The sequence below is a fragment of the Hoplias malabaricus genome, chromosome 8, assembly GCF_029633855.1.
Source record: "Hoplias malabaricus isolate fHopMal1 chromosome 8, fHopMal1.hap1, whole genome shotgun sequence".
Lineage (NCBI taxonomy): Eukaryota > Metazoa > Chordata > Actinopteri > Characiformes > Erythrinidae > Hoplias > Hoplias malabaricus.
This window is the reverse complement of record NC_089807.1, coordinates 10,569,224-10,593,623: the sequence shown is the minus strand read 5'-3', so window position 1 is coordinate 10,593,623 and position 24,400 is coordinate 10,569,224. Positions and strand designations below refer to the sequence as shown.

Below are 24,400 nucleotides of genomic sequence, written 5' to 3'. Positions count from 1 at the left end.
TGTAATTACTTTATTGGCTGTGATTAACAATAAACCAGAGAGATAATGGTTATTTTAATAGACACTTTCCCAGAGGAAAGGTGTTTTCACTGGCAGGAGCAGACAGGGCCCACAAGACTGAACTAATCTGGTTTACTAAAGGTATACCTTTCTCATTCTCACACACATTCTCTCCTCAATCACTGTTTTGTAGCTCTCATATTTACAAAACACAACTATTTTACACTTGTATTGATTGGTTTAGAGTGGCACGGTGGTGCAGCAGGTAGTGTTGCAGTCACACAGCTCCAGGGGCCTGGAGGTCATGGGTTCGATTCCCACTCCGGGTGACTGTCGGTGAGGAGTTGGTGTGTTCTTCCTGTGTCCGCGCGGGTTTCCTCCGGGTTCTCCGGTTTCCTCCCCCAGTCCAAAAACACACGTTGGTAGGTGGATTGGCGACTCGAGAGTGTCCCTAGGTGTGAGTGAATGTGTGTGTGTCTGTGTTGCCCTGTGAAGGACTGGCGCCCCCTCCAGGGTGTATTCCAGGTAGGCTCTGGACTCACCGCGACCCTGAACTGGTTAAACGCTTACAGATAATGAATGAATGAATGATTGGTTTAATCTTCTGCTTCACACAATTTAAATAATGTCAGTCACACCCAGAGATGCGGAGACAGACTTTGGGGGTTGTTGGTTCATTGTACTGAGAACACTATTGATATTTGGATTTACAATGTATTTTTCTCAGTAATAGGGTAAGGCAGTTTCACAAAATGTCATACCATAGTATTTTTCCAGGTATTAACATGGTAAACAGTAACACTGCCTGGGCGTGGGGTGGATGGTATGTGTTTGTGTACAGAACGAGGTTTAATTGCACCAAGTTAGATCCTGGAGTGGGCAGAGCGAATTATAATCACCCCACATGTAGCATTTGTGGAGTGGACACTGTGGGGTCCAGTCGCCCCACAGCAACATGTGGAGAGAGCACAGCGGGGTTAATCACATGGAGGTTACTAGCCATTTAGTTTTTTCAGTGTGTGATTTCCCTAAACAGTGAAGATAAAATGTACTGTGGGTGTTCCTGTCTTACTGTAAGCCAGTAATAAAGAAGATGGGACAGTTCCTGTCTTATAGAAATGCCCCTCACTGAACCTCACTTAACATGCATTATTCCTTCAGATCTAGAATAGCTTTATAAAGAGGATCTGTTTCCTGATGACATTTTGATCAGCTAAAAAGTAGGCCATGGCTCATCAGTTCCAGTGTTGGAGGAGAAGAGTCCAGCACAGTTTAGTTATTTCTGTTTTACTGCTCGGTTGATTACCAGAATCAGCAGGTGTCTGAGCAGTGGTATCACCACATGCTTGTGTACTACAGCCTTCCATAAGCAGAACTGATGACCACTGAAATGGCCTGTGAGCAAAATGAAGGACTGGAAAAGACCAATGAGTCATTCTTACTCATAATTTATGAGTTTCCAGTCAGTTAGTGATAAGAGTGCTGTACGCCAGGCTGACTGCAGTGGTCTCAGCGGAGACCAATGTTTTCTCTCTTTTCATCTTCTCTAATGAATGTGGATGTTATTATTAATGCTGATTTAGCTATCAATAGGGCTGCAGATAGGCAATGACTTTGGAATGGAGTGATATTATTTATAGCTTTTAAGCTGAGTTAAACAACTGTATCAGCCAAGATTACCTTTATATTATAGATTATACCCCTTTAACACGGTTCTCTTTGGAATTAATGAAATGTCAATGGCACGCTTTGGTCAGGTTTCAGTGCCTGTTAAGAATGAGTGTCTACTTACTCCTAAAAAAAATGCAGAAACTCTAACTTTGTAGTAACTTTGTTTACTTTATTTTCCATTTCCGATTGTGATATTAGATGTCCATTTTAAGCCTGTTTAAATATGGCAGCCCTAATGTGGCATACCCACTCTTTCAGGAACAGCTAAGCAATATGTTCCTTAATCAAAAAAAAGTGCACTCAACAGAAAGGAAAATAAAATTAAATCAAAGTTCACTTTCACAGACATTGCTTGCATGACTTGATGCTTCTTTAACATTTGTAGACATCAGTGTGCAGGAATAGGTTCCTCCCTGCTCTCACGCCTTTGTATCTGGAGTAGGTATAAAATGGCTGGGGATAGGGTTTCTCATAAATGCAGAAGGGCCATGGGGATGGGTAAATGCCCAAGCTGACACATTTGGCACCGTAAACACAAGCTGGCTCTGAGCGCATCCATCAGCACACATGTGGTTGGTGACAGGGAATGTGAACTTTTCTATATATAGTCTATGTGGTGCTCAGTGATCCACAGGTCAGGAAGGGGAGGGAGGAGCCTGCCTTAATGTAGACCCTTGACCTCACACACCCTTTGGTAAAGAGAGGCTTTCTCATACGCACACATATGCCATCATTCCACCCCTGCCCTTTCTGTGGGTGGGGGAAGGAACTGAGACATGCTTCTTTAACTATTTATACATGACCTCCTACGCAGGAGGATGCCACCCTGGCAGCTCTGGGGAAGCAGGCAGGGCAGGGAAATTTCTTGTAGTTTCACATTTTGGATCAATTCATAATACTACAAATTCTGTTTATTTTTTTTTATTAAATGAAATGTATATTTTTCACTTTCAGCAACGCTAGACAAGATTGCTTCTGAAAATTTGCTGCAGTGAAACAGCTTCTACTGTTCTGGGAAAGATTTTACAGTACATTTTAGTGAGGTTTTGTGTTCAGTTCAGTCATGAGAACTTGCACTAGGTTAGGATCACACACACCACTCCTGCTCATCCCAAGGCTACTGGATGGAGCTTCATTGCCTCCAGTGAATACAGTTTCACTGCTGCATAGTCCAGTGGGCTTTATATTCCTGATATCCAGCTGCTCCATAGAGTCCTTTTTCATTTGATGCTTTTCTATGGAGATTATACAAGTCGGGCATGCACAATGGAACATCTGTTTCCAAACTGGGATCCTCTTAAAATAGCTGTGTTCATTCATTAGAAGGACTTTCTACTAACATTTGGGGATATAATTGTAAAAGAAGTCAAGTGCACATCATTTATTAGCGTTTTATTGATTGTTAATGGTTTGAACTGAATGTAATATTCATCCCCCCATATCTCTCTCTCTCTCTCTCTCTCTCTCTCTCTCTCTCTCTCTCTCTCTCTCTCTCTCTCCCCCCGTCAGAGTGGAGAACGCCTGTGCCAAGCTGGTGGAGGCTGCTCGGATGCTGAAGACTGACCCCTACTCAGTCCCTGCCCGAGATTATCTCATTGATGGCTCCCGGGGCATCCTCTCTGGCACGTCTGACTTGCTGCTGACTTTTGATGAGGCAGAGGCAAGTAGCCATCTTAGAGCTATAGCATGATGTCTTTCAGAAAGAATGTTACAGTTGACATTTTGCTGGAAAGACCCACAGTGCGGAGGTAAATCTGCCTCTTTGAGAAGTGTAAACCCAACTGTGCATTAGAGAATGGTTGTGATATCAGTCAAAAGATTGGACAGACCCAGGCATGGGTGAGTTCCCGGCCTTTCTCTGATTTTAGAATAGTGTTGATAGAGCTAATAGTTTATAAACTTGAAATAATTATTGACATATTTCTAGAATTAGAATTTTAACAGTGATTTAATTGTGTTTTGAAATTGTGAGAATGTTGAAATATTTAGATCTTGAAATTCAAGATCCAAGGGTAGCACAGTGGTGCAGCAGGTAGTGTCACTGTCACACAGCGCCTGAGTCCTGGGGTTGGGGTTCGAGCCTCACTCTGGGTGACTATCTGTGAGACTTTTGGTTTCTTCTCCCTGTGTCCACGTGGGTTTCCTCCCACAGTCCAAAAAACACACGTTGGTAGGTGGATTGGCAACAGTAAAAGTGTCCATAGGTGTGAGTGAATGTGTGAGTGTGTGTCACCCTGTGAAGGCGCCCCCTCCAGGGTGTGTTTCTGGCCCAGCGAATCTGGGTAGGGTACAGACCCGCAGTAACCCTGAACTGGAAAAGCGGTTACATTCATTACAGAAAATGAATGACTGAATGAAAACAAAAAAATTCAAATCTAGGCCAGAGGTCAACCATCAGGCTTTTCAGGAAAAGCAAACTTCCATAGAGTGAAAGACCACAGTGTTTAAAACATGTTGATGATTGGATGAAGTCATGAACTTCGTATGAACACTGCTAAATGTGGACACTTCACATCGCAGTGTGCAGCGTAAAGGTGTAACTTCTGTTTAGAAATATTCCTCAGTGCCTGCCATTTAGTGGCACTTTTTATGATCAGTTCGCCCTGTTTACACTGTTTAATCCCAACAGTGCAGCTCCTTATCTGCTCCACTATTATAATACTGACTTTCCTTTCAAGACTTATCCTGCTGTAATAGGATTTAAAGTTCTGTGACTTATCAAACACTGGAGTAGAATGGAAGGGGAGGTGTTTTCTCAGCGTTAGGGTTTTGCTAGACTCTGTATTCTGCTAATCCTCTGTGTGTATTTTGTATTTGTAATAGAATTCACTCTGAGCACATGATCTCAGGCAGACGCTGCCGAGTGCACATTGTGTCTTTTAGGAGCCTCTGTTACTTTAGAAGCAGGAGCACATCTTCAGCTGGTCACAAGACACTTCATCACAAGACAAGATAAGGAGCTGAACGCACCAACCCTTCAGCCACACTCATCTCATTATCCCACGTTTTATTCCTGAGATCAAAAAAGAGGAAGTAGAAGAAAAAAAAACACTTTTATTGTTCCCCTTGGGGAAATTGCTTCTCTGCATTTGACCCATTCTTGGCAGTGAACACACAAACACACACTAGTGAGCAATTTGTCACACACACCAGGGGCTGTGAACACACAACTGGAGCGGGGGGCTGCCAACCACCTCGGCGCCCAGGGGGCAGTTTGGGGGTTAGGTGCCTTGCTCAAGGGCACTTCAGCCGTGAATGAATGTTTTTTCTTGCTGGTCTTGGGAATTGAAACGACGACCCTCCGGCCTCAAAGGAAAAAGGTTTCATTTAGGTTGCATTTATTTTAACGCCCTTGTATCCGTGATATAGTTAGCCATAGGTCTGTTGTTCTGGCTAAACCCAGGAGGCTTTTCTTTCTGCATCAGTGCTCTTTGACTGACTATTTTTATGTGAGAAATGAATTAAAAAATAAGCAAATTAAAGGATTTCTGATTGTTTTGGGGACTATAAATCAGTCGGATTTATCCTCTTGTGTGAGTTGCATTTTACATGAATAACTGTGACCAAAAAATGTATTTTTGTAAATATTGTTTGCTCCGTTTTGGTGGTAAAGATGAGTTCTTTTTCCTTGAAGTATCTACAGTCTCAGACCTGTTCTGATTATGAAGCTTTGTTATTGTAAAACTTTTAAGCCCTGGAGGGCAATTTGCTTTGGGATACTTTAGAATTTTGCAACATGATTTTCTACTGAAACTACTTTATTTTCAGGTGCGCAAAATCATCCGAGTCTGTAAGGGCATCTTGGAGTATCTGACTGTAGCAGAAGTTGTGGAGACGATGGAGGACTTGATCACGTACACGAAAAACCTCGGACCAGGTGCCTTTTTAAAGCCAACACATTAAAAGTAGAGTTACTGAGATGTCTCCTCAGAGTGGACTGATGCGAACCACGCCATTCTAGAAAAAAAGTATACAGTTACAATTTTTCTAAATAATGAGGAAGGTAAGCAGACCTCTGAAGTGAGGTGCAGATTCCTTTGCAGCTGTCGACAGCAAATGGTTATGTTTGTGTTGTAGAAATGATAGCCTCTGATTCCTGTCACCTCCAGTGTAAAGACATCTTAAGTTTCTCTATATTATATAATCACATTGAATGGTTTTGTTTTCATTTCGACAGCTAATTGATGCTGAAATTTGCCTCAGAATCAGTGGAATTATCTGTTAATTATCTGAGCCCTGTGTCGTCTGAATGCCTATTTCCTGACACGCTCTTGTTATGATTAGGAATGACAAAAATGGCGAAAATGATTGACGAGCGGCAGCAGGAGCTGACACACCAGGAGCACCGACTGATGCTGATCAACTCCATGAACACAGTGAAGGAGCTGCTGCCTGTGCTCATATCAGGTGAGAGAGAGAGAGAGAGAGAGAGAGAGAGAGAGAGAGAGAGAGGGAGAAGGAGAGCACAGCAGAAATGTGCCGCAAGCTGTCGCCATGCTCCAGCTGTTGATATGGCAACGTTGATAATTGCAGTCATTTAGCTGCTGGCATTAAGGAAAAGAGAGAGAGCTGTTCCCTCCAGTGTCTCACTATCTGCAGCTTTGACCGGCAGTTGAGGGTCTGAAACAACAGTGGAGAGCCTTTGTAATGTCAGTAATCCTGCCTGTTCCATGCAGCTTGACCTTGAGTGCTCCACTGCAGTAGTCACTGCATGCAGAACATTTGCATATGACATGGTACAAATAGGGGATGAGAAGGTCTATGGAGACGCATCACAAAAGAATCAGTGTTTTCAGTGTTATCATGATGGGAAATGTTTCGAAATCTAGTATGAAATGAAATCATTTCAGTTTTGGTTTATACTTTGTGTATAGGATTTATGAGTGAAGCAGCATTGACCCTATGCTATTGATCCTGGAGATCACAGGTTCGAGTCTAGATGATTCCTCAGCTGTCTGAGGCAGAGGGACCTAGAGAACTCATTTGGCCTCACTTCCTGAGTGGGAAGGATGGCCATCTCCCATGATCACTGCCCATGGTGCTAGCTAGCACAGGTGTCTGTTAGCAGATGTGACACATCTGAGCAGTACGCACTGTCCTTAATTGTGTTAAACAGTGCAGCGACATTGCATCAGTGGCATTTTAACAAAAAGAAAGGGTGTGTTGGCTTCCCATGTCTCAGAGGAAATACATATTCACCTCCACCCTCTTGAGGCTGATGCCACTATGTGTGATGCAACTTAAAAGCTATAATTGGAGACTGATGATTGGGGAAGAATTTGGGCATAAACAAATGTATTATTAAGAAAAAGCATGGTGCACCTACCTGAGCAGGGAATAAAACATCCCACTTCTAAGCAGAAGGCAGGCGTTTTCCCACTGCACTAAACCAACCACTTCCCCTGTGTAGAGTACGGATTTTATTTTAAAAAACAGTTTTTAATTCAGAACTCTGTTCTTGCTGTTATTCAGCTATAAAGATCTTCGTGACCACCAAGTGTGCCAAGAGCCAAGGGGTAGAGGAGGCTCTGAAGAACAGGAACTACACCTTTGAGAAGATGAGTGCTGACATCAATGAAATCATCCGTGTGCTGCAGCTGACCTCTTGGGATGAGGACGCCTGGGCTAACAAAGTATTTCACCCACTTTGCTTCACACGTGTCCTCATTGTACACTCAAGTAGTGCGCAGTACGAGCAGAGTGTCTTAATGCACCCACAAAGCACATCCCACCACCCTCCCTTCCCCCAGTGTTACTTCTTTCTCTCTCTGTATTACATCTGCCTTCCTCCTTTTGTCTTATTTCATAATTCTCCTACTTACTTATTGCAAGCCCTAAAGTAGATAAAGACATAGCAGAGGGTTTAGATAAGTGCATGTTCAGTGACACTGCTAAAATAATCACCAAGTATATTTGATATTTCACACACTGGTTTAGAATGCTACAATTACAGTGCTGTTAACAGTTATTTGCCTCTCCTTATTTCCTCCATTTTTGCATATACGCTCAAATATACTCCAGTCAGCCATGAGCCGTAGATTTAAGCCACTTTGTATCTACGCACATTATCAGCTCAGATTGTTTTTGTCACTGTATTCATTGTGAGTTCCATTAGGAAAAAGCAACGTAAAAGCAAGTGCATTGGCTTGTTTTGTTCTTGGGGATAATGTCGTATCCAAATGTATGTGTGGGTTTTGGTTTAGACGATTTAATGATGGTGAATTTGATGTTAGTGATTGTCGGTGTAACGTTGTTATTACTTAAATTTTAGAGTATGTTTTGGAATAAAATGACAATAAAATAACAATAATATCATGGCCATCGTTAGACTGAAGCCCCCCACAATGTTCTTTAGTTCTCTGTCTCCATATTAACAATGTAATGAAACTTGGGCGCACTAGGACCTGGGGGGGCTGCTGCTGTTACTGCATTTCCTTTTGACGTCGTTGGCTATTGGTCTGTATTGCTTTCCTAAAAGAATATGCAAACCTTGTATGCTGGAGCAGGGTGGCACGGTGGCGCAGCAGGTAGTGTCGCAGTCACACAGCTCCGGGGACCTGGAGGTTGTGGGTTCAATTCCCGCTCCGGGTGACTGTTGAGGAGTTGGTGTGTTCTCCCCGTGTCTGCGTTTCCTCCCACAGTCCAAAAACACACATTGGTAGGTGGATTGGTGACTCAAAAGTGTGAGTGTGTGAGTGAATGTGTGTTGCCCTGTGAAGGTGCCCAATGATTCCAGGTAGGCTCTGGACCCACCGTGACCCTGAACTGGATAAGCGGTTACTGATAATGGATGGATGGATGTATGCAGGGCGAAGGTGTGCTGTGTTTCCTAAGGGCGAGTGTCATTTTAAGACAAAAATAAAGAAGAAATGTTAACTGAATGCTTTTTAACGAGTTAATAGTGGTTTTGTTTATCTAGGTGTAGATGGACATTTGAATTTTTTTTTTGTAAAGGCAGCAGCTCCTTGTAGCTTTGCTTAATCTGTACCTCGTGAAAGAAATGCTATGAGGCAGTTACACCTAGACCCCTCTGGTTAAAGCTTAGTCTCCCCTCATCATTCATCTTTAGTGATTGCCCTGAATGATAATATGCAATAATTACCACACACACACATACACACACACACATTGCCTGTTGTAACTACCTGTTTTAGATGTAATCAGGAGGGGCAGATACCTTTTCACAGCACTGTCTGAACACTTAGGAGTGCCTTTGAAGCTACTTTTGTTGCAGATGGGGAAATGCTAATGGCCAATATGTGTCGTGTGGTAGCGAGATGCAGTTAGAGAATATAAAAGTAATTCAGTTTCTTGCTGTGTTGTCCCTTCTCTTACCCTGAGCATGGTCCTTCTTTGTGCTTTCTACACTGAAAACAGTTTCTGAAGCATGCTTTAATTTCATCTGAATTTTCTGTTGACCCTGACGTAACCTGTTGTAAACACGGGATTTTCTTTCTTTTTGTTCTCTTTCTTTTCTGTACTCTTCCGTTCTTTTCCTCCTTGTAGAAGGTAAGGCTTCCTCTTTCCCACTGTAATGCTCTAGCATGTAGCAGATGAGTCTTTCATGCTGTTGCATACCGTGTGTGTGCGTGCGTGTGTGTGTGTGTGTGTGAGAGAGTAGTATGTTTAATGTAGGACATGTGATTGTCCTTACATACATACTGTATGTTGGTGTCTGTGGAGGACGGTGTTCTGCAGTTCAGAAAAGCAGCCCAAAGAGGAGGAGATAACAGCAGGACTTATCTGTCTATCTCTGTGCTTTTCCTTTGCATTGCCCTTTTTGAATGCCATGATTATTCTCTCTTTTAGCCTCTGTTTAGTGTCTCCTTTTTAACCCATTCCCTCTCTTGTCCTGTCTCTTCGTAGCTTCTCCCCACACTTAGTGACTTCTTTCTGTCTAAGCTGTTGCCAGTCTAGCTCTCGTTCTCTGTCTCTATGACTGTTTGACATAAGTCCATTCAGAGTGTGTGGTTCAATCTGAAATGAATGTTGTTTTTCCTGATAAACCTGTAGCCCTGAAAGGTTTATCTGACACATCAAGACTTTGTGAGACTCTTCTGTTTAAAATGAAAGTGTAGGCACATGGTCAAAAGCAAATATGCTCAGTTTCCCATACGTAAATAATATCTAGCTGTTTTATAGTACTGCGGAAAAATAGCCGAGACACCAACACACCAAACTCCACACACACAGAAACCTGAGGCATGGGCGGATCCCCAGACCCACAGCCCAAGTGCTCTATCACTGTCTCTCCACCATAGCACCTCATAATTCAGCAAGGAAACAGTACATTATAAAGGTGCAGGGTGTGTACTCTGTAGATGACTGTGTACTTACTGTCATTTAGACATTCACCAAAACATCACCAGAGGGTGCCAGAGTTATGCAGTTTCTACCTGAGATGATCTTTAAAAAGTAATCCCAGTTGACATCTTGCTACAATAAAACAATTTGGCTCCGAGTGAGCGTTTATTTGCATCTTTTCCCCACCTGCTTTTTTATATTGCACAGAGAAACATACACACACACAGCTGATGACACGTGGGAAAGGTAAACTCTCATGTGTGTCTTCAGGATATAGCAGAAACCTGTTCTATATTCAGGGAGTGGGTGTTCAAAGTGTTCTCTAAACACAACATAAAATAATGATCAGCCTTCCTCAGAACACTGCTCTGTTCAGCTCGGGGTTTATAGACAAATTCTCTGTGTGAGACTGCGTGAGAGACTGCGCGAGAGAGTGTGCGAGAATGTGTAGGAGAGTGTCTGTGTGTGTGTGTGTGTGTGTGAGAGAGAGAGAGAGAGAGAAAGAGAGAGAGAATGTGTGTGAGAAGGTGTGAGACTGCATGAGAGTGAGTTGGAGCAGGAATGTGTATGAGAGTGGGCTAGGTTTATATCATGTTGTGGGGACCATGATCTTTTAGAAACAATTTATATGGGGTGTGTCTACATTATGGGGACAAGAATCAAGTTCTATGATGTAGAATATTACATTCCTAGGTGAAGAGATGTGGAAGGCCATTAGGCTAAGTATCCATGAAATGAGTGGATGCGGTGTCCTATGAAGTCAATAAAACAAGCCTCTGTGTGTGTGTGTGTGTGTATTGCATATGTGTGTTTGTTTGTGTTCATGTGTGGGTGGTCAGTACTGTGTTCAGTGTGTGTAGTGCAAGTGTGCATGCTGGAGGCTGTGTGTTCCTGCAGCAGAGCTGATTTATGATGATGTATTTTGGTATTAATGCTCTGTGATGCTTCCTACTGGACTCTGCGATTCCCAAACGCAACCCAACTCCAAGCTGACTCCAGCTAATAATCAGATGAACGGAAATGACTCGTCAGCTCACAAATAATGTGATCTCAACTCTCCTGTGGCTTTGAATGCAGCTGTTACTGGATACAGGAAAAAATACAGGCGGTGGACATAGAGGATGTAATTCATTCTTACTGAATGATGGCCAGACTCAGCTGATCACCTTTTCTTTAATAGTTTACTCTCAAATGTAATAAGAAATTCGTGTAATTAATAATAATAGTAATAATAATAATAATAATAATAATAATAATAATAATAATAATAATAATAATAATAATAATAATAATATAACATATTGAGGAATAAGAAGTGGACAACTTGACTTTACTAGAAGCACTGAATTAAATTTTGCATTTTCACATTTGCCAAATTCTGCCTGTTAAAATCTGACTGAAACTAATACTGACATTGACTCATATACTGTTTATCTAGCAGCCCCATCAAAACATGTGAAATAATTACAATTAATAGAAAGAGCTGAATGTATCTGATACAAATGAAGTTTTAATGTAGTTTTGTAGTTTTCACCTGTGTCTTTATTGTTTTTCATACAGTGGATAAAAACAAACGTGGATGCTTAAGGTCAAATGATTGCACACCTTGTGTGTGTGTGTGTGTTAATGCTTCAGAGTGTTGAGTGCAGCAGGGAATATAGAGCCAGAGGCAGAGAGCCAGACCAACCAGAAATTTCCTCTAAATGTGTGAGTGGGAGCAATGGAGTGTGAAGTGGTGATTATGTGGCCCCCACCACCTGTGTGTGTGTGTGTGTGTGTGTGTGTGTGTGTGTGTGTGTGTGTGTGTGTGTGTGTGTGTTCGTATGTATGTGTGTGTGTATGCTCACTCGCTAGTTCTCTGTCCTTCATTGTCAGGGTCACCTAGCACTGCAAAGCCACTCCCCACCAGCATCCTCTTTCCCACTAGCACAACACCCATACACACAAACTGCTTACTACTACTACTACTAATAGTAATATTATTAATAATTCTGCAATAACAACCAGGGTCTGACTGTAGTTCATTGGTGCTGATAAAATAACCTTGAGATATTTAGTTTTGTGTTACTTTTTCTACTCTTGTTCTCTCTCTCTCTCGCTCTCTCTCTCTCTCTCTCTGAAGGACACTGAAGCCATGAAGAGAGCGCTGGCCCTGATTGAGTCAAAGATGAATCTGGCTAAAGCCTGGCTCAAAGATCCTACTGCTCTACCTGGTACAAAAGCATGCCAACTTACAGACTCCTTTCAGACAGAGGATTAAATGACCCTAGCGGTTATGAGCCATGTGACTTAAACATATGTTTCCCAAACCAGTACAGAATGAAATCTAAAGTGTCATATAAGCCCATTAGCCAATATTATTATGGAAAAGCAGGAATGTTCCAGAGTTACCCAGAGGAGCTGTATGCAAACACAAATTTGTCCAGGATTTTAGGCAGACTTTTGTTCTGCTAGTGCTCTAGTAAAATCAAAAAGAGTGCAAGTGTGAATATTCAGGTCTGTTTCCTGCACGCACTGCGGAGGTGCTGACCCATGCCTAAAGCATGTGGAAAATTTCTCTCTTTGAAAACATGCCTGACACAGTAAATGTCCTGCTGTGCGCTGCATGTGTGCAAGCACCACACCGAGGCATCGCTGGACTCGATACTCTGGAGTTTCTCTTGAATTTCTCCATGTTCACATGTGAATGGTTGTCTAGTTAATAGTTCACAATCTAAATATAATAAAACAGTTGTTATAGAGTAGTAAAAATGATCAAATTTGCATTTTTATTTTAGCTATTTATCAGACTGACTATTTCCCAAGCACTGTGGGTGTCTGTTAATATTAAAGGTCTTGACCTCCCTTGTCTGATCAGGGGAGTTTAGGTAATAGATCAAGTTAACATTCACTACATACGTTTGTAAATTGAGATTTTGGCATTGATTGGCAAGTAACCTAATGCTGTTTTTCTGAATAAAGACGACGTGTGAATATTGAGTCTTAAGTAATGGCGCTTTTCCAGCGCATGGAACCTACTCGACTCGGCGTGGCTCTTTTGCTTTTCCACTGGCCAAATCTAGTCCTCGTCCTAGAACCGGGTAAGTTTTCAGTCCCATCTCCACCCGGGTTCCAACCGTGCTGAGTAGGTTGACAATGGTGACAGGTAAACCCTGCAGAGCTCTGATTGGCCAGAGCCATGTCAATCACCACTAAATGCAGAGCTCATTCAAATTCACCATTGTAAAACCTCTTAAATGACAGCAGCTTTCACATTTATTTTTTATTGGACTCACATGAGCAGCTCGTAACATTACCTCGAGGTGTTCTGAAGAGGTTTATGTGCTACTCGGTGTATATGTGCTACCGATGGCAGACGAAAATTTCCAGCGAAAGCCGAATGTGCCACGAGTAAAACTGATCTGTGAGAACTGGTGTGCGGATCCATGTTTAGTCCAAAATACAAAACAATACACAATGAGTAAACAGCGCCTAACTTTACTGCTGGTGTTGATGTGGTTTTCAAAGCCAGTGATTCCTGTTAAAGATGGGGTTTTCGACATCACTGGCTCCATTTTGCGAGGAGCGATGCCAGTGGAAAAGGCGACACACTTTAAGCGAGCCGAGCCGTGCCGAGTCAGGTTGTGTAGAGCAGTGTGGTTTTTATTGAGTGTTGAGTCTATTAAGTGATGTATTTCTATTTGTGCTTGTGCAGGATCTGCTGGTGAACACGCTTTGCGTCAGATCCTGGACGAAGCGGGGAAGGTGGGAGAACTATGTGCAGGGAAGGAGCGAAGGGAGATCCTGGGAACGGCCAAAACTCTAGGCCAGATGACAGATCAGGTGTCAGATATCCGTGCCAGGTACTGACTTGGGTGGACTCACTGCAGAACCAGATCTCCATACAAACCTCTGGTCACAGAAACAGAGAAGTGTTAGAACTGAGACATTGTGGCACTGGCACATTTTGGAAGCCGTTTTTGGTCAACACAGCAAGTCAGCTAAGTTATATGACACAGGCTGGGTCTACAGACTCTTAACACATTGCCTCTCTATTTTTGCGGCCTGAAAACAACATAGTCATAACACAGAGAGTGCACTGTTAATGATTATCACCATACAAAGGAAACAATGTTTCTATGTCTTTTTTATGGTTTATAATTTTCAATAATCAAATACAGACACTCCAGATATTCTCAAATTTATGGGTCCCATTTTGTTTTTGAATCTTTTCCTATAAATTAAATTAAGGTAATACAAATTTAACCTAGTTTTAAAAGGAGAAAACACTGATTTTTTGTGGCTTTTTGTATTTTTTATTTTTTTTTTAAGTGTGCATCTAAAAAAACTCAAGGTGTATATAGCCCCACCCCTTGGTTCTTTCCCAACAAGAATTGGGAAACCCCGACCCCTGGGCGAAATGAAGTGGTAGAGTTAAGTGGTAGAACCTAACCCTAACCCTAGCCAAGCTTTAGACATTGTATGTATGTAAACAATACAATTCTCAACAGAATTTGCTCTTTTGCAATGCTGAAAGTACTGGTACATGTGTGTGTGTGTGTGTGTGTGTTTGTATGTATGTGTATGCCAGTTGAGCTTCAGAAAGTGAAAATGATAGCCATGAGATCAGAGGCGAAGCCCTGGCTTCATTAGAGGGACTGAAGTAAAGCAGATTAAAGGCTGAGCGCTGGTTAATCAGCCATCACTTCAGACCACTGCCTGCACATATTCCACAAGCACAGATTCCACACACACACACACACACACACACACTCTACACTGTATATGTTTGTAAAATAAGGGTAGTCGTGTACCTCACTCAGGTGTTACTTGAAACAGATATCCTTTAATTTGAGAATGATTTTGTGCCTGATGGCTGTTAGATGGGGTGCTGTGGTTGCAGTGCCAATGCTCAATTTACTTTTTCTTGACCTCATGCCCAAACGTAATCCAAACCAGAACCTTTACCCTGGCCCTAATCCTACCTTTAAGCCTAGCGTTATTGACACTTGGCTGAGTTATTGACACTTGAGTTTGTTTACAATTTGAGGACTTAATAAACTGTTTATATCCAGTGTGACAGTTGAATCTTGAATGTAAACAGCATTGTCTCTGCTGTTTTTTGCAGAGGTCAGGGACCTACAGCCATGGGCATGCAGAAATCCCAGCAGGTGGCACAGGGGCTGGACATCTTGGTGGGCAAAGTGGAAAATGCTGCTCGAAAACTGGAGATCCTAACCAACGCTAAGCAGGCCATTGCTAAGAGAATAGATGCGGCACAGGTGAGAGTGACTCTGCTTGTAGAGAAACACCCTATGCCACTGTGACAAACTATGGATTAACAAGCCTCAAAAACAGGAACAGATTAGCTGTGGGGGTTTTTTTCCAGTGAGAGGCAAAATATTTTCTGGTGCTGAGGGAATGGGGTGTGGTTTTTATTCTGTGATTTGATAATTATTACTTCAATGTGAAAGTCACTAGTTCAGTAGCCAGGGATTGACTTGAATAAAGCAAAATCTAATCTGATTATTTTTTAATGCAAAATACCAAATATTATTGAATACAATTTTATTTGTATAGCACTGATATTGTTAGAAAAAAACTTCACATAAGTCCAGCAGTAATAGTATGTAACTATTCAGTGTTGTTATTCATTCATTCATTATCTGTAACTGCTTATCCACTTCAGGGTCGCGGTGGGTCCAGAGCCTACCTGGAATCATTGGGCGCAAGGCGGGAATACACCCTGGAGGGGGCGCCAGTCCTTCACAGGGCAACACATACACACACACACACCTACGGACACTTTAGAATCCACCTACCAATGTGTGTTTTTGGACTGTGGGAGGAAACCAGAGCACCCGGACGAAACCCACGCGGACACAGGGAGAACACACCAACTACTCACAGTCACCCAGAGTGAGAATCGAACCTACAACCTCCAGGTGCTGTGTGACTGCGACACTACCTGCTGCGCTTTAGTGTTGTTATATTCTGGGTTACTGATATAAACACAATAGTGGTCTATATCAGTAACGGTCTGCTTTGAATAGCAGGAGACCCAGGCCAGTCTTCCCTCAGTGTCAGGCAGGACAGTGGACAGACAATTTTGCAGAAAAGACGATTCCTCTGGAAATAGAGGCTAATATTTTATATGGGAATATTCTCTTTGCGGTGGCACGGTGGTGCAGCAGGTAGTGTCACAGTCACACAGCTCCTTGGACCTGGAGGTTGTGGGTTCGAGTCCCGCTCCGGGAGACTGTCTGTGAGGAGTTTGGTGTGTTCTCCCCGTGTCTGCGTGGGTTTCCTCCGGGTGCTCCAGTTTCCTCCTATTGCCACTCCAGGTGGATTGGAGACTAAAACGTGTTCAAAGGTGTATATATATAAGGAGTGTGTGAGTGAATGGGTGAGTGTGTATCACCCTGTGAAGGACTGGCGCCCCCTCCAGGGTGTGTCCCTGCCTTGCACCCAATGATTCTGGGTAGGCTCCGGACCCACTGCGACCCTGAACTGGATAAGTGGCTACAGACTATGAATGAATGAATTTAACATGAACCAAGAGTGCCTTGAAGAGATTTCAGTCGATCTTGGAGGACACAGAAAGGCTGTTTTTTTGCCGAGTGATTGCAAACTGATCATCCTCCAAATGGTAATCAGTGTTGACAGGCCATTATGGAATGTTATTTAATTTGCCTTCTTTATGATCTACGAGTATCCGGAGGGTGGGAGACAATGCAGCAGAAGATTTATGTTTGAGGCGTCATGTTGTACTCCCATCAAACCACAGCAGAAAAACAGCATGGCTTCAGAAATGCAGCAGAGTATAGCATTATGTAATACACTTCACACTGAATAACAATATGACTAAAAATGGCACCATGAACACATCAATCTCAATCACAAAGAGAGGGAACCTCACAGATACCAAGGAGAGATTCCTCCCTGCAGTGAACGCCTGGAGTGGTGCAGATTAGTGAGATGTGATTTATTTTCCTCTAGTTAGGGCTTGGTACTTTCCGGCCCTCTGTTTAGTCTCAAATAACATATCTGGGCTGAAGGCATCAATGCATCCATCCGAGAGTGATGTTTTAACTGAATTGATTGATTGATATTATGCATTTTATTATGGGACAAATACATAAAAGTTTAATAAAACATTTATTACATTAAATAATTTATTACAACCCTATTTTTTGACATCTCCTGTGTCAGCTGATGTCTTTTTTTGAGACTGGGATTAGTCATTATAATACATTGAGTGGTGTGGTGGCGCTGCAGGTGGCACTGCCAGTGTTCTGACGAGTTGTGCTACTTTGTCTACTTTGCCGCTCTGCGCATACTCAGACCAAAATCTTTAATGTTTTCATGGGTTTTTTTCATGTTAAATGTATTTCTCTGGTGCATAACACAATCATAGTTCACTGTTATTATTTGCTTGAGTGTTCCAAAACTGTACACAGCGAATTAAATGTAAAAAAGTGTAAAATAATTTCTTATCACCGTAGTCATCTTATAATATATAAATAATTATATTTCTGTAGGCAGCATCTCCTGATACACTACATTTAGCTTACCTACTATTTCACTTAAACAACTGTACGTATAAAAGTACACCGTGGAACATTTCGACAAGGAAGCACAACTCATCAACACCTGTAGTCTCCACCAAACTGTCCCAGGGTCCTGGGTTCCTGGGTTCCTGGGTTTTGTTGTTGTTTTGTGTTTCATGGGTTACTTCCAGGATCCAAAATCTAAAAAAAATAAAAGAACACAGATGTAATAAATGGGGGGGCGGCACGGTGGCGCAGCAGGTAGTGTCGCAATCACACAGCTCCAGAGACCTGGAGGTTGTGGGTTCAATTCCCGCTCCGGGTGACTGTCTGTGAGGAGTTGGTGTGTTCTCTCTGTGTCTGCATGGGTTTCCTCCGGGTGCTCCGGTTTCCTCCCCCAGTCCAAAAACACACGTTGGTAGGTGGATTGGCGACTCGAAAGTGTCCGTAGGTGTGAATGTGTGTGTTGCCCTGTGAAGGACTGGCGCCCCCTCCAGGGTGTATTCCCGCCTTGCGCCCAATGATTCCAGGTAGGCTCTGGACCCACCGTGACCCTGAACCGGATAAGCGCTTACAGATAATAAATGAATGAATGTAGATAGGGTTACTGCTTGTGACTGTGTCTCCTACCATGTAATTCGCTGAGCATATTGTAATGGCTTGGCTGACGTCACATTATCCAAGTGGATGGTTGAGGCAACTTCCCTAATGTCCTAAAGAAAGTAAATTGATTTGGGGCTCTACAGAAGTGTATATGAATGTAGGTAAGTAAGAAATTACGTAATCACTGACTTTGAAACTTGTGCATATCACAGTGACAGAAGAGTAGAGCTAATTTCTCCCAAGGGCTTCAGAAAATCATCACTTTTGTTAAACTGGCTACATGTAGAGATCATTGTCAGAATATAAAATGAATGTCACAGTGACATGAACTAAACTACAGGGTCTGTCTATTTGTATCCAAAAGTGCCATGACACAATAGAACTTTAGAAAGCAATCTTGAATGTACACAGATAATATGCCAACTTCACATCAGAGCTGGCAAACACAAACTTAATGTCACAGGAGTTGTGAGCTGTCAAAAGTGTTGGACAAGCCCTATCAATGACAGGAGCAGTAAGCAATAGTGACACTCCATGATTACTGGGCAACCATACAATGAAATTTGATCTTTGCATTTAACCCATCAGTGGCAGTGAACACACACACACACACTAGTGATTAGGGGCAGTGAACACACATCCTTGGCACCGTCCTGGGAAACAAACCGGCAACAGTTCGGTGCCAAGCCCAAAGTAACGTGATCTGTTGTGTCGTCTCTTATGTATTCTATGAAGCATAAAGGTATGAAAACATTGTATGATCTCATGTTTAATGGATAACCAATCATTGATGGAGTGGTTTTGCTAGGGCTAACAGCACTATAAACAGGCCATCACATGGTCTGTGTGTACAGTGGGATAACAGTGGGATGCCACATGCTGAAGCACCGTGGTGGTGTGTTGTTTCATGTGGCTGATGTGTGAGCTCTCTGTGTTTGTACAGAGCTGGCTGGCTGATCCTCACGGTGGTCCTGAAGGAGAGGAGAACATCCGAGCTCTGCTGGCTGAGGCCAAGCGCATCGCTGACCTGTGTGAGGACCCCAAAGAGAGAGATGACATTCTACGCTCCATTGGAGAGATCGCTGGCCTTACTGCTAAGCTCGTTGAACTTCGCCGTCTGTATGTGCTGCAGAATTGTTTTATTCTCGCAAACTTAGGTTTCCTTTCTACTGATTATTCTTTATTAACACTGCTTAAGATGGTAAAGGCAGCTTAGGCCAAAACAATAGACTGCATGAACTGTATTAAAGCATTAACATGTAAGTAAAGGACTGTTAGTTCTGTGGAGGAACTAGATATTCATGGAGTTTAGTGCCTTTAAAAGCCAACAAACAAAAACGATATTGTGCAAAACTCCTTGGTTTCAGATTCCCATTATAAGCCCATTATGCAAATTGCATTTAAAATAACAGGTATGTCTCAGTTAATAAGACATCAGCATTTGCATTGATGACATTATCACTGAAATGTGCACCACTCTTAATGACTTATTTACATCCCACTTCACATCACACAGTCACCAGCATGTTTCTGAACCGTATCTGGCAGTATCATGGAGTTTTCTGTGTTTTATCCTGTGCCATTTCTGGCTTATGTCCTCTCAGTTGATGTTAAATGTATTATTTGCTCTTGTCCGACTCTCAGGGGCAAAGGGGACACTCCAGAGGCCAGAGCGCTGGCCAAGCAGATTGGAACCGCTTTGCAAAACCTGCAGGCCAAGACCAACCGCGCTGTGGCCAACATGCGACCAGCCAAGGCTGCTGTGACCCTGGAGGGAAAGATGGAGCAAGCCATGCGCTGGATCAACAACCCCAGTGTGGATGATCGTGGAGTGGGTGAGCGCTCGTATTAAAGTGATTCCTGTAAGCCTTATACAAATAATAAAGGAAAGAGATCCTATTTTTTAAAGGGACAGTCTAATCAGGGTCAACCAGAGGCTGCATAACAATACTTTGGTAGATGTGTGTGTGTGTTTGTGAAAGTGTAATAGTTGGCCAGCTGGACTCTAATGAAAGGCCAATCATTTGAGGCTATTTACATGCCCCAGAGGACAACACTGGCATATCAAGTGACTTATCCATGTGTATGTAACCAAGCCCAAGCACTTCGCCTCTGGACCTCTGGTGGGCAGGGATATAAACAGATGCTGACGGATAGTTAATTCTTTAGTCCCCGCTGTGGGCAGTCCCAGTTTGACAGTTCTCTAAACAGTTAACTACTGTCTCACGTACTATTCATAGTAAAATGCATTACTGCCTGACTCTCTTGTATGTAAACCGTGGCCTAAACCCTCAACCCTCCACAACATATAATTATAGAGGTGCCAAGGAAGGTTATGTAACTTGAATTGAGCTCCACAGGCAATGCCCTTCTATTTCTACACAACCACTCTACACACTTTCACTTTAAATATCTATTATTTATTTTTGAGGTGGCTAGAAACATGAAACTCAAAAACGGCCTCTTGTTTCCAAGTAATGATCTCCTGTAGAGCTGACCATGAGAAATGTGGAGATTTATTTGCTAGCCGTAAAGACATTCCATTTAGCATGGCTGCCGGACTATATTTAAGCTTTCACATTCCAAAGACACTGTATAGAATTGATATGTTAACTCCTATGGAGCCTTCAAGTCTATAATAGCCTTCTGATGTAGTGACACTACAGTTTATGAGAGTAGGTGAAAATAAGGCCACATCTTTAATAATAATAACAACATGAGGAAATATTCTTGGGGGCAGCTGTGGGCTTAAGGTCTGTGTGTTGTGTGTTTGTGTGTTCACTGCCACGGATGGGTTAAATGCAGAGAAGAAGGCGTGTTGTCTTCTTTTTAAATGATTTTCTAAAACTTTTAAGGTGTAATTATAATTAATTGAATATATATATTATGTAAAACATTATTTTGTTCTGTGACATAAACTAATGCTGAATTATTGTTCATTGTTTTGTTGCTGAATTTAACATATTGGTGGGGGGAAAAAACATAATGTACAAGCCCCTCCGTGGAAATGGCTTGTAATTCATGCTTTGCATCAAAGACACCGTGTCCCTGTTTTAACTGTGAAAATCATTACCACGTGTAACGTAAACTGAACATATGACCGTATCTGTGTGTGTCCCCAGGTCAGGCTGCTATCAGGGGGCTGATTGCTGAGGGCAGGAGGCTGGCGAACTCTCTGCCGGGGCCGTACAGGCAGGAGCTCCTGGCCAAGTGTGACCGAGCTGAGCAGCTCATGATGCAGCTGGCTGATCTAGCGGCCAGAGGGGAAGGAGAGAGTCCACAGGCCCGAGCTGTGGCTGCCCAGCTCCTGGATGCCCTTAAAGTAAGAGATATTACCTGACTCTGCTTTAATAGAGCATTTTAATGGTGAAAGGTCACAGTGGTGAACCGGCACAAAGTTTCATCGATGACAAAACAACGCTTGTAAACGTCAGCTGAGCTTTGTTTAACTTCCTGATCCCGCAGCGCCATCTTCTGGCTGCGTTAGATACAGCGTCCTTTTATTACTGTCCAACCATACAGGCTAGAGCTGCTATTTACAAGTTTGTAAATAATTAAGTATAATTGCAAGGTTTACATATATTTTGAGGTTCATAGTGACATAGTTGTATTATGGTATATTTTTTTACTGTTACATTTTGCCTCTAACATTTTGTTAACACAAAATTCCATTTAGTTTTATTTACTCTGTGTTACCTTGGCGACTGGTGTTGTATTCAAGATTGTTAGAGCAGAGACTGGGTCAGTGTGGAAATTAACAGTTTTTCAGAATATAAAAATTGAAAAATTGGAAATAATTTGTAGTTCCTTGAATGTTTATTAGGGCGGTGGCGCAGCAGGGAGTGTCGCCGTCACACAGCTCCAGGGACCTGGAAGTTGTGGGTTTGAGTCCCGCTCCGGGTGACTGTCTGTGAGGAGTGTGGTGTGTTCTCTCTGTGTCTGTGTGGGTTTCTTCCGGGTGCTCCGGTTCCCTCCCACGGTCCAAAAACACACGTTGGTAGGTGGATTGGCGATTCAAAAGTGTCCGTAGGTGTGAGTGTGTGAATGTGTGTGTTGCCCTGTGAAGGACTGGCGCCCCCTCCAGGGTGTATTCCCACCTTGCGCCCAATGATTCCAGGTAGGCTCTGGACCCACCGCGACCCTGAACTGGATAAGGGTTACAGATAATGAATGAATGAATGAACTTTATAGTCTTGTGTTTTTCCAAATGTCTGGGGGAATTTGTGGTTCTTTAATTCTCTTATTGAAAAGTTGAATTGATTTTGTTTAGAAAAGTTCTGCATAGAGGTTTACAGCGGTTACCACAGAACTGAACTAATTCCAGATTTTGCAGGAATAGTAATGTAAAAAGAGGGTGAAAATGCACAAATTGGTTAATCTTACACATTTCAAAATAAAGTGTGTTTATTGATTAGTGACTCAACGAGAAAAAGCAGTGACTGGTTTAAGCTTGTTAGCCAATCCCTGTGCAGCGTATTTAACCAGGCAGAGCAAGGGCTGTTTATTCATGTTGAACGTTTTTGTTATTTATATCATATATCGTTGATTTTCAGTAATGACAGAAAAAAAAGTTATTTACAAAAACCTCTAACAAAGGCCCTGCACTTGGCTGGTCTCAGAAACAATTCCTGAGTCCACTTTGATCTGAGACAAGCCATAGTCAATAAACCGAGACTGCTCATTAGTGGCCTTCAGACTGAACCCAGACTCAACACCACTGTTGACTACATTGGCAACACTTTATCATTGGTCACATTGTTGATATTTGAAATTCATCATTTTGTTTTTGTTTTTGTTTTAAAAGTTTTAAAAAGAGAATAATATCTCCTAATTAATTATAGTTGCTATGGTGATAAGACATGCTAGGTGATATTCGTCTCATTTTGAGTCTAAATTTCAGTTTTTTCAGGTATTTTTAAGGTTATACATAGACCAGGAAATTTTAAGTTCTAGTCCGACCGAGGATAGTTTTGGCCAGTTTTACCCTCTTCTTCTTCTTTCAGGATTTGAAGGCAAAAATGCAGGAGGCGATGACGCAGGAGGTCTCTGATGTATTCAGTGATACAACAACTCCCATCAAGCTTCTGGCTGTGGCAGCTACGGCACCCCTCGAGGCACCGAACCGGGAAGAGGTCTGTTGTGCAAATTAACTGCACATGACTAAGTCGGGGAGGGACACTGAGGCATATGGGAGATGTGTAATAATAATATAAACATTTAGTATTGTAATCAAGGACCTATTAATAACAGACAGCGGGAGAATCAGTAGGACGCACTGTAATTGCAGAGCTTCTCTCTTTGTTTGTTACTGTCCCAGGTCTTTGAAGAAAGAGCATCTAATTTTGAGAACCATGCCAACAGGCTGGGGGCCACAGCAGAGAAAGCTGCAGCTGTGGGGACGGCCAACAAGAGCACAGTGGAAGGAATCCAGGCGGCAGTGAAGTCTTCCAGAGAGTTAACACCTCAGGTGTGAAAATCAGACCATGAAAATAGACATTAATCAAGGCAACAAGGGTACATTTGTTCAAACATGAAAAACAGATAAACAGTGTTGGAGCTGTTTGACTATGACTACCTGCTGCACCACAGTGCCACCCATAAAAGACCATTTCTGTAATAAAATGTAATATATCAAGAATAATACAAGATCTCCTTAAGTGTAAAGTTCATGGAGCACTGTGTTGATGCTTGACTTATGTGGGAGTATGCTACTGAAATGTGATTCACTATTGTATTGTCCTGCACAGGTCACCTCTGCTGCGCGGATTCTGCTGAAGAACCCTGGCAACCAGGCAGCTTATGAACATTTTGAGACCATGAAAAATCAATGGATTGATAACATTGAGAAAATGACTGGTATTCTTCTGGTTCCCATGTTTAACATACTGTACAGAGCACTGCACCTGATGTGGCCCTCAAAAAATATTTGGACGTTAGTTCCGTGTTTAAAAATACATGACATTTATTATGTTAGCAAGCTAAGTGTCAAACCAAGGGCCCCCTCCTTCCCCCTTAATTTCAGGACAGTTCTGAGAATGAATTACGCTCTGTAACTCTAGGGGGAGCCCAGGAGCAAAAATACCAAATCTTACCTAGTGTCCTTTTAAGACTGTAGTTTACTCTTTGAAATTAGTCTGTGTTTAGGGTTCTTTTTATTCTGTTATTTTTGAGTAATTTTTTTGGGCCTTGGTTTGTACCTAGGCTTAGTGAAATCTGGTTAGAATTCTTTTCCAGGATTTCTTAATTTTGAAGAGTCTAGAGTTAGATGTTGGGCTAAAATCATTTTTCTATAA

General features: G+C 42.3%; 1 protein-coding gene across 1 annotated transcript in view; it reads left to right on the top strand.

Annotated features, from left to right (window-relative positions):
- The window catches only part of vcla (vinculin a), a 58,875-nt gene that overhangs the window by 23,468 nt on the left and 11,007 nt on the right, over positions 1–24,400 (top strand). Inside the window, exons 3-15 of the mRNA XM_066678183.1 lie at positions 3,181–3,331; positions 5,440–5,548; positions 5,956–6,078; positions 7,144–7,304; positions 12,098–12,188; positions 13,670–13,817; positions 15,083–15,236; positions 19,051–19,226; positions 19,752–19,942; positions 21,230–21,429; positions 23,111–23,239; positions 23,425–23,574; positions 23,855–23,963. Coding sequence (XP_066534280.1) covers positions 3,181–3,331; positions 5,440–5,548; positions 5,956–6,078; positions 7,144–7,304; positions 12,098–12,188; positions 13,670–13,817; positions 15,083–15,236; positions 19,051–19,226; positions 19,752–19,942; positions 21,230–21,429; positions 23,111–23,239; positions 23,425–23,574; positions 23,855–23,963 — 1,892 coding nt within the window. The remainder of the gene's footprint in view (positions 1–3,180; positions 3,332–5,439; positions 5,549–5,955; positions 6,079–7,143; positions 7,305–12,097; positions 12,189–13,669; positions 13,818–15,082; positions 15,237–19,050; positions 19,227–19,751; positions 19,943–21,229; positions 21,430–23,110; positions 23,240–23,424; positions 23,575–23,854; positions 23,964–24,400) is intronic.